General features: G+C 39.9%; 1 protein-coding gene across 4 annotated transcripts in view; it reads right to left on the bottom strand.

Annotated features, from left to right (window-relative positions):
- Positions 1–16,043, bottom strand: part of ALG9 (ALG9 alpha-1,2-mannosyltransferase) — a 98,394-nt gene that overhangs the window by 78,175 nt on the left and 4,176 nt on the right. For all 4 annotated transcript variants that reach the window (XM_027036493.2, XM_053204123.1, XM_027036487.2 and 1 more), the window contains exons 4-6: positions 10,838–10,908; positions 5,761–5,849; positions 3,610–3,745 (exon numbers count right to left, since the gene is read on the bottom strand). In XM_027036493.2, the coding sequence (XP_026892294.2) occupies positions 3,610–3,745; positions 5,761–5,849; positions 10,838–10,908 (296 nt within the window). The remainder of the gene's footprint in view (positions 1–3,609; positions 3,746–5,760; positions 5,850–10,837; positions 10,909–16,043) is intronic.

Genomic DNA, 16,043 nt, shown 5'->3' with positions numbered 1-16,043 from the left:
CCATGATAGTACTTCACACCCCATGATGCACAAGGAACATTAATACTGAGCTTCTGGAAGGAGCTCCTTATTATACCTATTCATGTGTGACAGACATTTAAAATACATTAATTCTAAGTAACTGTGCCCTGTGGTCCTACACCGACCCTGCCAAATGAATAAATACAAATCTCTTCCATGATTTATAAAAATTTTGCTAACACTACAAACTTCAGTCAGTTCTGATACACCCCCTTCCAATACCATTTGCTCTTCTCCCTTTCACTTAAATTCCACAAGCTGCCTTCCCCACTTCTTCCTGAAGGCCTGGCTTTAAGGCAGGGAGAATGACATAAGGTCAACAGGCACCTCCCCTTAGCCAGACCCCGAATCTCTTCACTACCTCCATCTACCTTGGTCTTCCTGTGGCACTTGACACAAAGCATCTGTTCGTCCTCTTTAGGATTCCTGGCTCCTGCTCTTTTCTGGCCTCTTCCCAAGTGCACCTTTTCCTTTTTGTGCCCTACCATGGTCTATCTCCCAAAAGCAAACTTCTACTCTTCTTTCTCTACATCATTTTCTCAGGAGGTACCTCCACTCTTACATCATCAACAATCACCTTCATGCCCAGGACCTCCAGATCTGGTACACTAGCCATAATCTTCACCCATGCTCCCGCCACAAGAAATTCCCTCCCCACACCAATCTGATACGACACAATTTACCCAAAATTCACCACAGGCTCTGCTCTCAACTCCTCTGCGGAACCGATTTCTCCTGTCTCTGAGTTTACATAGCATTATCATGTCTATCATTTACTTAGCAATGTCATGTGCTACCACAAGGCATCTCTTCTGTGATAGGAACTTCCACATTCTATTATCTAAGTTTTGCATTAACTTTTTGTGTTTTCATTTTTTTCTGCCCAACCAGTGACATTCCCATGGCATCTGTACTTCTCCTTTGGTAAGTCATCATACTTCTATTTACTTGTTCAAGGTCGGTCTTTCCTACTAAAATATAAGCTCCAAAAGAGCAGGAAGCATAACTGTCTTATCACAGTATCAGCAGCATGTAGCACAAAGTATTCAATAAATGATGGTAGACTGCTGATTGTGATCCTGAAATCACTGATCTCCCCTAAAGGCAGACCAATCAATATGTGCCACCTAAAGGTATTTGAGGAACTCATAAAGTTCAATGTCGATGGGGCAGAGTAAAAGGAATGGAGGAAGTGAAAAAAAAAACACTTTTACTTACTGGAGAATTAAAAAGGAGGCAGGATTGGGGTTTTTTGAGTCACGTTAGAATCTGGACACCAGAGAACAGAGGTTGGCAAGCTTTTTATTGAAAGGACCTGCCAGTATATATTTTAGGCTCTGCAGGCCACATATGGTCTCTGTTTCATGTTCTGTGTGTGTCTGTACTGTGTGTGTGTGTGGGTGGGTGGGTGTGGGTGTGTTGTTAACAACCCTTTAAAATACAACAACTTCCTAGTTCTTGGGCTGCACAAAACAAGAGCAGCTGCACTGGGCCCACAGGCCACAGGCTGTCAACTTCTGTGACACAGAGCAATGGGGAAGCTATTAGAGTTTAAAACAAAACAGGCCGTGATAAAATCCTTTTTGCATTTTAGGAAGATAAGTCTAGTTTGATTATAGAAAGCAGATCTACAGAGATCAAGCCTAGAGATGGGAAGATCATTTAGGAGTCTGCATAGTAACTCAGGAGCAGAGGTGAAGAAAAGTAGATTCAAGATATTCAGGAGATATAACGAACAGGACATGGGAAAAAGAAAAGAGTCACAGGTAATTTTCAGGTTCCTGACTGAGCACTGAGCAGATGATGGTATCATTTACTGGGATAGAAACATAGATAAAAGAACAGATATGGAGGGAAGACAGTGAGCTCAGTTTTGAATTATCAAGATGGTTGAGATAAAAGAAGAAGGCCTCACACAAAATCCTGAATACAGTATTTTGAGGAAAAACAGAATCAAAGATTGGAGGTGGGGAAACCAGCCTTTAAAAGACAAATTAAGGGGATGCCTGGGTGGCTCAGTCAGGTGGGCAACCAACTTCAGCTCTTGTCATGATCTCAAGGTTTGGGAGTTTGAGCCCCTCATTGGGCTCTGTGCTGCCAGCTCAGAGCCTGGATCCTGCTTCAGATTCCATGCCTCCCTCTCTCTCTCTGCCCCTCAGCCGCTTACACTCTCTCTCAAAAATAAAAGTTAAAAAATAATAAAAATAGAAAACAATTAAGAAAACGTAGAATATTGATCCTCTTAGTAACCCCCATTCCAGAAATTTACCGTATCAATAAATTTCCATAAATGTATAGACATGTGGACAAAAACGTTCACTAAAGCATTGTACATCATAGGAGAATACTGAAAACTAAATCTCTCCCGATAAGGCAACGGCCACATCAGGGTCAGAAAGTGGAATGCTGTGCCATCTGTACAAAGACCAATGTAGATACAACAAAAAGTATGTACAGGTACAAGGTAATCCTATTTAATTTCCAGGATGTCCATGTGTGTGCCTTTACACATGAGGACAGTTTCTAGAAAGATATATACCCAAGTATATAAGAGTACCTTTGAAGATGAGGCTACGGGCAAAGTAAATTAGGAATTCTTTCTACCTAAAACAAACTGGCATTTTTTTTACAATAGAAATAGACTAGTACAGTTGACTTTTGAACAGCATGGGTTTAAACTGCATGGGTCCGCATGTATGCCAATTGTTTCTTATAAATACAGTACAGTACTGTGAATAAATCTTCTTTTCTTAGTAACACTTTCTTCTCTGTAGCTTAACTTTATTGTAAGAATACGGTATAGGATACATATAACACACCAAGTACGTGTTAATTGAGTAAGTAATCAGTAAGGCTTCTGGTCAACAATAAGCTATTGTAAAGTTTCTGGGGAGTCAAAAGTTACATGCAGATTTTGGGCTGTGCAGGGGGTCAGTGCCCCTAACACCCAGGCTGTTCAAGGGTCAGCTGTACTACAATAACCTTAACATCAAACTACAGTATTTTTCCAAATTACCTGCAGTGCAGGTGAGAAGCAAATGCAGCACAGACTAGAGCCAAAGTGGCAAAAACAAGGAACATGAGCAACAAAGCTGCTTGGGGAAAAGTTGCTGAGCTAACACCACAAGCCTGCAGGTAAAGTCCGACTTCAGGCCTGGGAGTAGGAAATGCACGTCACCGAGTAGTGTAGCGTAGAAGAAACATCAGTGATGGGGTCAGGGAGGCCTGGATCCAAAAGCAGTCATCACCTTCATGGCAAATTTCTCACCCTCCTGGAGTCTACTTTCTCCCTTCTGAAGCACTACTACTTGGATTTCTCCTGCAAAGCTGTTATAAGGTTTAGGAATAAAGTTTCTAAGGGGATTCATGGCACCTAACACACAGCAGATGCCTAAGAGTCACTATTGGTATTAGATTTAATCCTAACAATAAACACCAAGAGACAGATTCTTCCAACTCCCAGAATTTGGGTAGGTCTGATTCATTCCTTTGACTTCAAGTCATAACCAAGGAACACGGAGATAGGCCAACACTCAGATTGACTGTGTGTCCAATGATACCAGAAGATGAATTGTGTTGGTTTCTTACCCAAGGGCAGCACTGAATGGCCAGCCCAAGATAGCCCCAGCTGCCACTCCAAGCACAGCAATGGAAGTCTTGTCCAAATACCAGCCAGTCATGGCTACCAGCGTGGTGTACATACAGAAGCTGCTAGGAAGGAGCGCTGCAAGGGTAAAGAAAAGGGGAATAGAAGGGGGGTGGGAGGGACAAAAGTAGGAGACTGATTAGGTATTATCAAAAATCTACCCACGTTGCAGGAGGTCAATCACCAGGAACAGGTTTTGAGGAACACTGTAGGAGAAATGTGTAGTAAAGTGATACTCCTTAAATAACAATGAAGTTCAAGGGTATTCATATTTTCTCACTCCTGTTTTTTAGGTACCAACAACACTGCCTACTTATACAATATAAACCATGCCATTCTTCTCCTGGCCTGTACTCCAAATCCAGAACTTACAGATTTCCAGTTATATTCCCAGGCAGAGAATATGCTTCAAGAAACTTAGACCCATTGCTGACTATTTCTGAAGAATTTTATCTTCTGGTAGTCTTCCGAGACTGTCCTGGCACTAACTTTACCTCATAGGAAGTCTAAGAAGCCTTCTCAAGGGCCAAATATCACATCCTGCATCCACTGACATGGATAATTTGGCCTTTAGATGTCCCCTAATTACTTTTGTCTAGCATTACTTTGTTACAACAAAGTAACTGTTTACTACAGTAAACAGTCCAGGACGGAGTACTTTCAGGGTCTCTGTTGCAGTAACATTTGATCAGTGTTTCTAACAAGGTGACACAAAAATGCAGATCTGCCTCTCCAGGCTGTACAAGACCTGCTTCACGTAACACTAGGAAAGAAAAATCAGCATGAGGCAAGGACCACAACGAAGGGCAGTATGATCTCACAAAGTCAGTCAAGGGTTTAGAAGCTGTATGTAAAAGGATGCCTGAATTTCTCTGTGCCTCAATATCCTCAACTGAGATGACAAAGCTAAAGCCACTCCTGAACACCTCCCACACTCAATCAGTTTTAGGAATAGCAAAATAACTAAAAAAACCTAAGGTACAACTTCACTGATCAAGGCTAAATAATACTGATGCCATCCAAAGCTATCAATTACAGCTGCCAATGTAGAGAACAAAGGGAGCAGAGGAATGAGAGGCCTCTGCCAGCTCAGAGGGAACAGCACAGTCTCATTTAGAGCAGGGACACTCAAAATTATTCACTGTTAGTGGGTTTGAGCCCCGCGTCACGCTCTGTGCTCACAGTTCAGAGCCTAGAGCCTGCTTCCGATTCTGGGTCTTCCTCTCTCTCTGCCCCTACCCTGGCTTGTGCTCTGTTTCTGTCTCTCAAAAGTAATAAAAACATTTAAAAAAAAAATTTTTTTTTTAATTATTCAGTTGTGGAATCCTGAGGTCCCTGCAGAACACAAAGTTTGATACAGTCGACAAAGTACATACTTTTGTGCTGGATGCTATTTTTGTGTGTATATTTAGTGTATATACTAGGTTCTGGTATACACAAGCAGACATTAAAACTGGCATAGTTATAACTAGTAGCTTAATTTTTTTTCAGAGCATCAGAAACAGGCTACCTTTTGGTAATAGGCCACTGCGACTCAGCTCAGACAACACAAGTGTTCAACGGAGCACAGTTTGTAAGCCACCAGTCTAATATTGTAATTTCTCTTTAAGTTTACTTAAAAAAGAAAAAAAAAGCCCAACAGGGAAGACGTATGCCTTTACAGAATACATCGCAAATAAGAAACAGAAAGCAGAACCATAAAGAACAGGGTTTTTACACACAAACAAGAAAAACACAATTATTTTTCTCCCCCTAACAGCAGGGAAAGGCAACAGGTGTTGGTGTTTTTCAGCCTTGTGAGGAAGTGATAAAAAACAAAAACAAAAAATCTACAACCATGTAATAGAAAGCAGTATGGTGAAAATAACTTTTCACCTTTTTAAGTTTCCGAGTCCTCATCTGCACAATGGGAAAATATTTATCATACTAACACAGGACTGCCATAAAGGATAATGAAGATCATGCAGATAACGGTGCTCTGCAAACTACTGATATGCTATACAATGTAACCTATACCTACACAAAGTCTTCCTTTCAGCTCAGCTGTGAAAGATCAGTGCACCTGTTACATCTTCCCCTGACCGTTTACTTACCTGATGATGAGCAAAACATGCCAGTGCTAAGAACCAAGAAGGCCAGCATCATCCGACTCACATGCAGCCCAAACTTCTTGCACACAGCCCTAGGAGAAAGGCAAAGAGTATCAGCATGGCAAATCTTAGGGACAGACCTTTCAAATCAAAAGACAAAAACATGCCTGGTTCACAGAGAACACTGAAGATTTAAAGTCAAACACAGAACTGCCTGGACAGGTTTGTCAGCAATTTTGTGTGCCTAACAAACCCAAACATTCTGATTCTTTAAGTAGAAGAGAAGCGCTCTACCTAAGAAGAAATGCATGCTTTCTGGACTCAGAGTAGGTAGACGATCAATAGGAAAACAGCATCAAAGTGGAAAAACAATAGGCCTCACATTCAGAGGGGCACAGGTTCAAATTTGGGCTCCGCCACTTACTAACAGTGGTAGGTACCCTGGTCTAGCGACAACACTGTCAGCTTCCTTATCTGTAAAGTGAGGGTAATGCTAAGGTCTACTTTCTAAGATTTGTGTGAGAACAATACATGGGAAAGTGCTGGGAGCACCTGGAACAGAGTGACTCAATACAGGGTAGTTATCAGAAGAGAAGAGTAGGAGATACACCATGTGTCACTAAGTCCACATTCCTCAAAATGAAGCAATTACACACTTCCTTTACCTCTTTCGTGGAGGTCTTTAACCCTGTGAACATTATGAGCAATCACTGCTGCTTCATTTGGTCAACATTTGTTCCAACATATGCCTGTGTAAACCATTCTCTTGCTCAGGTCCCTTAGAGAAGCTCAGAGCTTCTTTCTGGATTACCTTGGCTTCCAGCTAAGGCTATCTTTTATAAGTGTCTTTACTGAGGATCTGCTAATGGCAAATTCCCTCTTTTTTGGTTTTTGGGGGGGGTTCTTTTCTGGTCTAAAAAAAAAAGTCTTATTTAGTGCTTCGTCTTAAAAGAGGATTTCGCTGAGTACACAATTTTAGGATGAAGCCATTTTCTCCAAGAAATTTGAATATATATATATATATTTTTTTAATGTTCTGGATTTTAAGAAGGCTTCTGTCAGTCTAATATTCCTTTGTAGATATATTCTATCAGTTCTCGGTCAACTTTTAAGATCTTCTTTACCGTTAGTGTTCTATGTAGTTTCACTAATTCCTTTTTATTTACCCAGCTCAGGATAGGTTAGGCTCCCTGAATCTATGAATTAGGATCTTGGGTTTCACGGATCCTGGAAAATTCTTAACCATTATTTCCCCAAATACGGCCTTCTCTCCATTCTATCATCTCCTACAATCTGATTAGACTAACACTGGATCGGTCAAATCTACCACAGAGGTAGGTGTCTTAATCTCTTCATATTTTCTTTTTATTTCCTTTTTGTCGTGCTGTACTTCATTCTTACTCATTTCTTCCAATCGATCTAACTTACTCATTAACACGTCTAATTGGTGGTTTCAACTAGCCACTGAACTTTAAATATCAGTTGTTCACTTTCACTTCTACAAGTTGTGTTTGGTTCTTTTTTCAAATCTGCTGGGCCATTTTTGTAGTCTCACTCCTTTTTCCTTTTAGCTTTTCTATTTTATCGTGGTAATAACACATGGGAGACGTACCCTCTTAACAGACTCTTAAGTGTAAACTACAGCATCGTTAATAGGCACAATGTTTACAGTAGCACTCTAGCACTTAGCCATCTTGCACAACTGAAATTTTCTATGCGTTTATCAGCAACTCCTCATTTCCCCCTCTCCCTAACCCCTGGCAACCACAATTCTATTCTTGGATTCCATGAGTTTGATTATTTTAGAATCCTCACACAAGTCAAATTAGCCAGTGTTTGTCCATCTTTAATTGGTTAGCTCATTTGGCCTATCCTCAAGGCTCATGCATGTTGTCACATTATTACAGGATTTCCTTCTAATACTGAGTATTCCATTCCACGTATATATCACATTTCCCCCCCACCATGCATCAGTCAATGGACACTTAACTTGTTTCCCATCTTGGCTACTGTGAATAGTGCTACAATAAACATGGAAGTACAGATACCTCTTCAAGATCCTGTTTCGGTTCTTTTAGATGAATACCCAGAAGTTGAATTGCTGGATCATATGGTACTTCTACTTTTAGTTTTTTGAGGATCCTCCGTACTGTTTTTGCACAGTGGCCATATCATTTTTCTTTCCCACCTACAGGATCCAAAAGTTCCAAACCATTCTTGCCAACACCAGCTGTTTTTTCGTTGGTAATAGCCATTCTAACAAGAATGAGGTCATATAGCTCATTGTGGTTTTGATTTGCATTTACCAGAGGATTAGTGACACTGTATCTTTTCATATACCTGTTCGCTAAGCATGCATCTTCTTTAGAAAAAGGTCTGTTCAAGTTCTTGGTCCTTTTTTAACCAGTTTGTTATTGAGTTGGACGAGTTTCTTATATATTGTGGAACTGAACCTCTTTTCAGATCATGGTTTTCAAATATTTCCTCCCATTCTCCAAGTTCCTTTTCACTCAATGGATTATTTAGGCTCTTGTTTCTTATTCATGTTTTCAATTCTTTATTTCTTTAAAATTATCATTTATTTTATATTCTTATTTTAATAATTCCTAATAAATAAAGTTTTGCAGGTCAGCTTTCTGTTGTTATTTCTGCTGGTTCTCACTTAAGTCTGCTTCTCTTCTGTGCTTTGTGATTTGTTTTTATTATAACTTCTTGTTCAGTAAAACTTTATTTGTCATAGTTCTTTGACACCTGGATTAAAAATCGATTTCTCTGGAGAAATTTTCCATTTGTTTTTGCAAGATGCCTAGGAGTAATACCAACCCGTAACAGTTTTCAAATAAATTCTCAACTTGGGGTGGGTGGAGGGTTTGAGGGACCAGAAAGGTGATTTGAACTCAGTCCTAAACCCATAAGTAGACACTGTATGGTTACAATCCTCAAAGACAGCACTGGCTTTCTTTTTTCTCCCCTGTGCCACCCCGACTCAACACCAGAGAATTTTATCTGACATTTTTATCTGTTTTGCAGCGGGAAGATTTTTTAAATAATTATTATTAAGTCTAAATACCCCTTAAAGCATTATTAAGATGTGTTAGGTTTCAAGTAAAAAAAAAAAAAAAAAAGTGGCTATTTTTATTACTGTGACACTTAAATGCTTTTCTTTTTTTTATTTTTTTTTTAACGTTTATTTATTTTTGAGACAGAAAGAGAGCACGAGTGGGGGAGGGGCAGAAAGAGAGGGAGACACAGAATCTGAAACAAGCTCCAGGCTCTGAGCTGTCAGCACAGAGCCCGATGCGGGGCTCAAACCCACGAACCGTAAGATCATGACCTGAGCTGAAGTCGGACACTTAACCGACTGAGCCACCCAGGCGCCCTGACACTTAAATGCTTAATACTTCCACTAACATTCAACCAACCAACAGGTGCTTGGGCAAAGACCACGTCCTGAGTGCAAATAAGAGCAGTGAGTCCCTGGGGCACCTGGGTAGCTCGGGTGGTTAAGCGTCCAACTTCGGCTCAGGTCATGATCCCGTCATTCGTGGGTTTAAGCCCTGAGTCAGGCTCAGGATTAACAGCTCAGAGCCTGAAGCCTGCTTCAGATTCTGTGTCTCCCTGTCCCTCCCCCGCTTGCATGCTCTCTCAAAAATAAACATTAAAAAAAAATTTAAGGGGCGCCTGGGTGGCGCAGTCGGTTAAGCGTCCGACTTCAGCCAGGTCACGATCTCGCGGTCCGTGAGTTCGAGCCCCGCATCAGGCTCTGGGCTGATGGCTCGGAGCCTGGAGCCTGTTTCTGATTCTGTGTCTCCCTCTCTCTCTGCCCCTCCCCCATTCATGCTCTGGCTCTCTCTGTCCCAAAAATAAAAAACGTTGAAAAAAAGATTAAAAAAAAAAAATTTAAGAGCAGCAAGTCCCACAACAGGAATAATTTCTCATCATCCAAGCTCAAGGCGAAGAGGTAAATCATATTTATCTTGAGACCAATAAGCTCTACTAAATTCTACCAAATAAAACACCAGTTAGAGGTGTTTAAACATAATTTCACTTTATATGAAGATATGGAGGGATATCTGTACTCCCATGTTTACTGTAGTACTATTCACAACAGCCAAGACATGGAATCAACCTCAATGTCCATCTATGAATTAATAAAGAAAATGTGGCATATATAACAATGGAATAGGGCACCTGGGTGGCTCAGCTGAGTGCCTGACTTCAGCTCACGTCATGATCTAACAGTTCATGAGTTCGAGCCCCACATGGGCTTTGTGATGACAGTGCAGAGCCTGCTTCAGATTCCCTCTCTCTCCCTCCCTCCCTCCTTCCTTCCTTCTCTCTCTCTGTCTCTCTTTCTTCCCCCCCCTCCGCCCCTCCCCAGCCCCCACTCTGGCTCTCTCAAGGAAATATTTTTAAAAAATAAAACTCTTAAAAAAGATATACAATGGAATATTATCATTTAAAAAGGAAATCCTGCCATTTGCAACAGGTGGATGGACCTTCAGGGCATTACTCTCAGTGAAAAGTCAGATACTAAAAGACATATAGTGTAATAACTCACACGTGGAATCTAAAAAAGCCAAACTTGCAGAAACAAGGCAAAATGGTGGCTGCCAGGGGCTGAGCAAGCAGGGAGTCAGGGACAGGGAGGATTAGGAGATATTCATCAAAAGGTATAAACTTCCAACTATAAGTTCTGGAAGATCTAGTATACAGCATGGTGACTATAGCTAACAATACATTATTATATACTTGAAAGGTGCTAGAAGAGCAAGTCTTAAATGTTCTCACCACACATAAAGTTGTACTCATGTCAAGTAAGGTATGTGTTAACCTTACTGTCATATTTCATTACAGATACGTTTATCAATTATCTGTACACCTTAAATTTACACAATGTTCTATTTCAATTGTAGATCAAAAAAGTGAGAAAAAAATTTTAAGTCCTACTTCAAATATGTTATTAGGAGCCAGGAGAAAAGTATTTTCTATTATAAATACTGCTTATGCTATCAGAAATAATCTTACGCTGTACTGACCTTTCTCATAGCACTTTCAGAAGCAAAGCTTTTATACTCACTTGTAAAAGTAAAGTTCACAGATACAGCTCACAAAAGCCAGGAGACATCGTAAAAAGTAAAAGACAAGAATCTGAAAGAAACCAAGAAGAAGAAAACAGAAGTCATAGAAACAAGAAAACTCAAGATAAAACCACTCTCATTTGTTATTAGTAACACTATGAACTGGTATAATCTTCCTGAAAGGCAGTATTATCGAGAATCATAAACATTTTCATACCCCTAGATCCACTGTACCTATTTCTAGGAGTCCAGCCCACAGAAGTAAGTGAAAATATGGAGGGGGGTGGTTAGTTCTGCTCATGCAAATGGTCACTGCAGCACTATTAATTTAAGGGGGGAAAAAGAACATTTAAAAAAAAACTACACAATATCCGATTACAGGGCAATCAGTCAATTCTGCTACATACATTTCATGTACTATTACACAGATAAAATTTATGGTTACAGAAACAGTCAAAGAATTCATACGATATAAAACTCCTACATTCAACAAACATTTCCTAAATCGTTATATATTGATAATTACCAGTAATTACAAAATACCAGGTAAAAATGTACATTATTATTTACACATCCCAATCACAGCTTTGGAAATCAGAAGCATATGGAAAGGCTGAAAAGAAATGTGATAAAATGGTAAAGGTGGCATGAAGGATGGACTCTGGATGACAATGATGTGTTAATACAGGTTCATGGATTGTAACAAGTGTATTACTCTAATGGGGGATGTGGATACGGGGAAGGCTATACATGTGTGGGGGCAGGGTGTATATGGGAAATCTCTGGACCTTCCACTCAATTGTGCGGTGTCTAAATTGAACTAAAAATAAAGCATATTAGAAAGTAAATAAATGATAAATAAATAAATAAATAAATAAATAAATAAATAAATAAATAAAATGGTAAAGGTGGCTAAATCAAGCTGGTAGGAGTTAGGTGCACATTTTCCCTCTTACCTTCCAAATACCTGTAATGTGATTTTATTAATTTTATAATTAAAAACATCGATTTAAAAAATAAACATAATAGGGTTCTATTGAATAGCTTTCATATTATAGCACACTGTTATGTTGTTTTAATTTTTTTTAATGTTTATTTATTTTTGAGAGAGAGAGAGAGAGAGAGAGAGCATGAGCAGGGGAGGGGCGGAGAGGAGGGGAGACACAGACTCTGAAGCAGGCTCTGGGCTCTCAGCTGTCAGCACAGAGCCCTATGCAGGGCTCAAACCCACCAACCACAAGATCATGACCTGAGATGAAGTCAGATGCTTAACCGACTGAGCCACCTAGGCGCCCCACACTGGTATGTTTAAAAGCCTTGAATACCTCAGAATCTAAGTACTACTGAAATAGAGGTTATAATTAATATAACTGTATTATATAACTTAAAGATACTTGCCGTTTTCATCACTGTAACCAAAAAATTCCAGAGTTCAATAAAGTGATCCAATAAATACCAGTTTCATTAACTCAACAAAAACACTCTGAAAACCTAGTAAACACTGACCACTATTTTAGATGCTCCTAGGAATTCAGATAATTTTAGTACCAAGTGTCCACACGCCTAAGGACCCCTCGTCTAATTAGGCAGAGTACAAAACACATTTACCAAGTTAAAAATTAGCCTGAGTTAATATAAGAGTTTTATTTACAAGTACGATAACAATGCCCCCACAACAACATCCAACATATAACTAGAAGTCCTGGTTGCTGCAAAATGACAAGAAATGAGGTATTAGATATGGAATAAAAGCAACTAAACTCTACACACACAGATCAAAGAGAATCCAAGAGATTCACCTGATACATGAGTGACACTAATAAGGAAATTCAGCAAGATTTAGATTAAGATCAAAAAACAAAGATCAATTGTATTCCTCTGTATCAACAATGACTAAAAAAAATAATAAGGTTCCTTTCCCAACAGCAACATGAAGTATTAAGAATGTAAGCCTTAACCTACCCAAGACTGGCTAAGACTGAAATGGGAACTTTTAAAAATTTTACTAGAAGACCCAGAAAACCTAACCAAATGGGTAAATATATCATCTTAAGAATGAAATGACAAACCTATACACATTGATTTTCCTATTAATATATAATTCAGTGCAACTCTAATCAAAACGCAGAATTTGGGGGAGGGGCAAACAAATACTGAAATGATTTTTAAAATACAAATTTTCAAACTGACAAAGGGAGAAATTTATCAACCAGATCTTTAACACACACAACAAAACCGTAATAATAAAAATATGGCACTGACAATTTGACCAATGACCTAAAATAAGGAAGCCAAAGCAAAGACCCATACATGTGGGAATAAAGTGTATGATAGCTATGCTATCACAAGTCAGAGAAAGGATGGATTACTTGACAGGTGGTACGGAAAAATCCAGTTCACTCTATCACAAATAATAAAGCTGGATCTTTCTACCATTTATAAAAACTAATGTTCAAATTGACGTGCCTGCCTGGCTCAGTATGGTGGAGCATGTTACTCTTGATCTTGGGGTTGCAAATTCAAGCCCCACGTTGGGTGTAGACATTATTTTTTTTAAGTATCTTTAAAAAAATATCCAAATGGATTAAAGCCTTATGTGACAGGTAAAACTATAAAGCTAAGCAAATATGTAAGAATATCTTTGTGAACTGTGGTGAAGAGGGATTTCTTTTGCAAAGACCCAAAACCCACCAACCTTAAGTGAATAACTAATTGGGTTGACTGTAACAATTAAAGATTTCTGTTCAACAAAGGTCCACAGCACAGTTAACACAGAGGGGACAGCCAAAAAGACTTCCAGTATCTCAAACCTGTACTTGGTTACTATTGAAAACTTCTACAAATCAGACAAGAAAACCAGAAAACCCAATTGAAAAACAGGCAAAGGATATGAATAGGTAATTCACAGAAAAGGAAAAACAAATGACTATTAAATATTGCACTTCACGTCTAACTGGAGAAATGCAATTAAAATGAGAAACAGCTCACATCCATGAGAAGGGCAAAAATTATGAAGTCAGAAATATCAAGTGCTCAGGAGGTGTGAGGTGGCTGAAATGTGGAACAGAGTTGTGCAAGTGTGAAGTTGGATAGCCATTCTGGGGGGCAATCTGGCAGTATCCCATGAAATTAAGTAGCCTATGGATGTATGTATGGGATCCGACTCCTGAGCAGAGTTCGACAAGACAAAACAAAGGTATTCTTGTTTAGAGTGGCAAGAAGTTGGAAAGGTAACCAACACAAAGGGGTGCCAATTATTACCAGATGGTCTTTCAGCAACAATCCACCCTCTCTACTGTGCATCAGGATGCTGGAGCTGGAACTCTATAAGCTAATTCCCCGTTGCCAAGTGGCTTCCATTGGCAAAACCTAACAGGGAGGAGATTAGAAGAAAGAACAAGAAGGGAAATCTTCATTCCTGTTCTGCTTCCTGCTCGTGTCATTGACATAAAAGAAAGAGTGATGGATTCGGTTGAACATGTCAAATTGCAAGGGACAGTGGATAGCCAAGTGGAAATAAAAGCCTTAAGCACCGCATATTGTTATTTCTCTACGAAGACCTCGTCCTGTATACGTCTGTTCTGCTAAGTTAAAAAAAAAATGAATTAATAGATAGGGAAGCAAAGGACAGTTTTATCCCTTTCTATAGGTGCTATCTTTCTGATGAGTCTAAAACGCAAATGCCATCTTGTCTCTCCGCTAAAGCCTCTGGATGGGTTCAGAATGCCCTGGGGAGCCAGTGGGCATGGGGAGAAAGCCTAATTCCTTATTAGAGCCTACCAGGTGTTGTATAAATCTGGCCTCCTCCTACCTTTCAGTATCATGCAACTCACTCCACCACTCACTCTCTTCCAAGCATCAAGCCTATTTATATAAGGCCATGCTGGCCCTCTTCCCCGCCTCATGGCTTTCCTCCCGCATCCCCATTTTCCCTTTACCTAGCTGATTCCTACTGAACGTCTAGTTCTCTAATCAGGGACTTCTGCTTCATACAAGGTGGATTAGTTGCACTTTTCCCTATTCCTCCTACTATGTAAAACCAAAAACTCTGCACATGACAGGTCAAGTAAACCTAAGAAGACTCAAGGTAGAGAGAAGATGGCAGACTGCCTAGGGACTTTAGGACCAGAGGAAAAACACAGTGGTAAGTTCCCTAAGTTTTCTTTTTGCCTTATACATTCCAGACTTAGAGCTAAAGAAGGTGGCAGCTAGAAATGCCAATGAGCACAAACTAACACCAACCAAAGCCTGGCTGATCTAGCCAAGACACCAAGAAAGGACTAGCCCAACAAGACAGAAAGCCTTTAAACAATAACCACTCTATTCCAGCAAAACACCCCCAGCTTGGGGGGGGGGGGGGTGGGGATGTAGCCCAACTCCCATCCATGCCATCAAATATCCAGTAGGAAGCCAGGACTTTGATTCTCGCTGGTGGTAATGAGCTCCCTCTCTGGACACAGTGTCAGTGGTGACCACTTGGGTAAGCCTGGCCTTCCACCTCCTCACCCCACCTAGCAGCCGTCAAGTATCCCTTTCCTGGCCACTTGGGCGAAGGTCTAGTGGGGAACCTCAACTTCTACCCCCATCTGGCAATAACAAAGGTGGAGAACTCTCTCCCTTCTCCTGCTAGAGGGTAACAAAAGCAGCCAGACCAAAAAGAAGGCTTAAATAAAACCCAAAAAGGCAGAGGAAGCACTTCAGGCCCAGGAAGAAGATTCAGTCTCAGAATGTAATACCCTAAATGGCCAAGCCTTCAACTGAAAATTAGTTGGAAGATGGCAAACTGAAAATTATCAATCAATAGATACCAATTAGATAAAGGTCAGAATTACCTGACAAACTCTTAAAGGAGCCAATGTAAAAATGCTTCAGTGAGCAATTAAGAACACACTGGAAACAAACGAAAAAAATAGAAATTCTCAGTAAAGCAACAGAACATATAAAGAAAAACCAAATGTAAATTTTAGAACTGAAAAAATACAATAACCAAAATAAAATCTTAAAAGATAGGCTCAACAGCAGAATGGAGAGCAGAGAGGAAAGAATTGATCAACTGGATGATTAGAAATTGCTCAATCAACACAGAAAACGGACTAGAAAGAAATTAATAGGGCCTCAGAGACCTAGGGTACTATAATTAAACATCTAACATTGATATCACTGGTATCTTGAGAGAAAACAAACAGAGCAGGGCTGAAGTACTCT

Source organism: Acinonyx jubatus, chromosome D1, assembly GCF_027475565.1.
Source record: "Acinonyx jubatus isolate Ajub_Pintada_27869175 chromosome D1, VMU_Ajub_asm_v1.0, whole genome shotgun sequence".
Lineage (NCBI taxonomy): Eukaryota > Metazoa > Chordata > Mammalia > Carnivora > Felidae > Acinonyx > Acinonyx jubatus.
The sequence above is the reverse complement of the archived record's forward strand: the minus strand, read 5'-3'. Positions and strand labels throughout refer to the sequence as shown.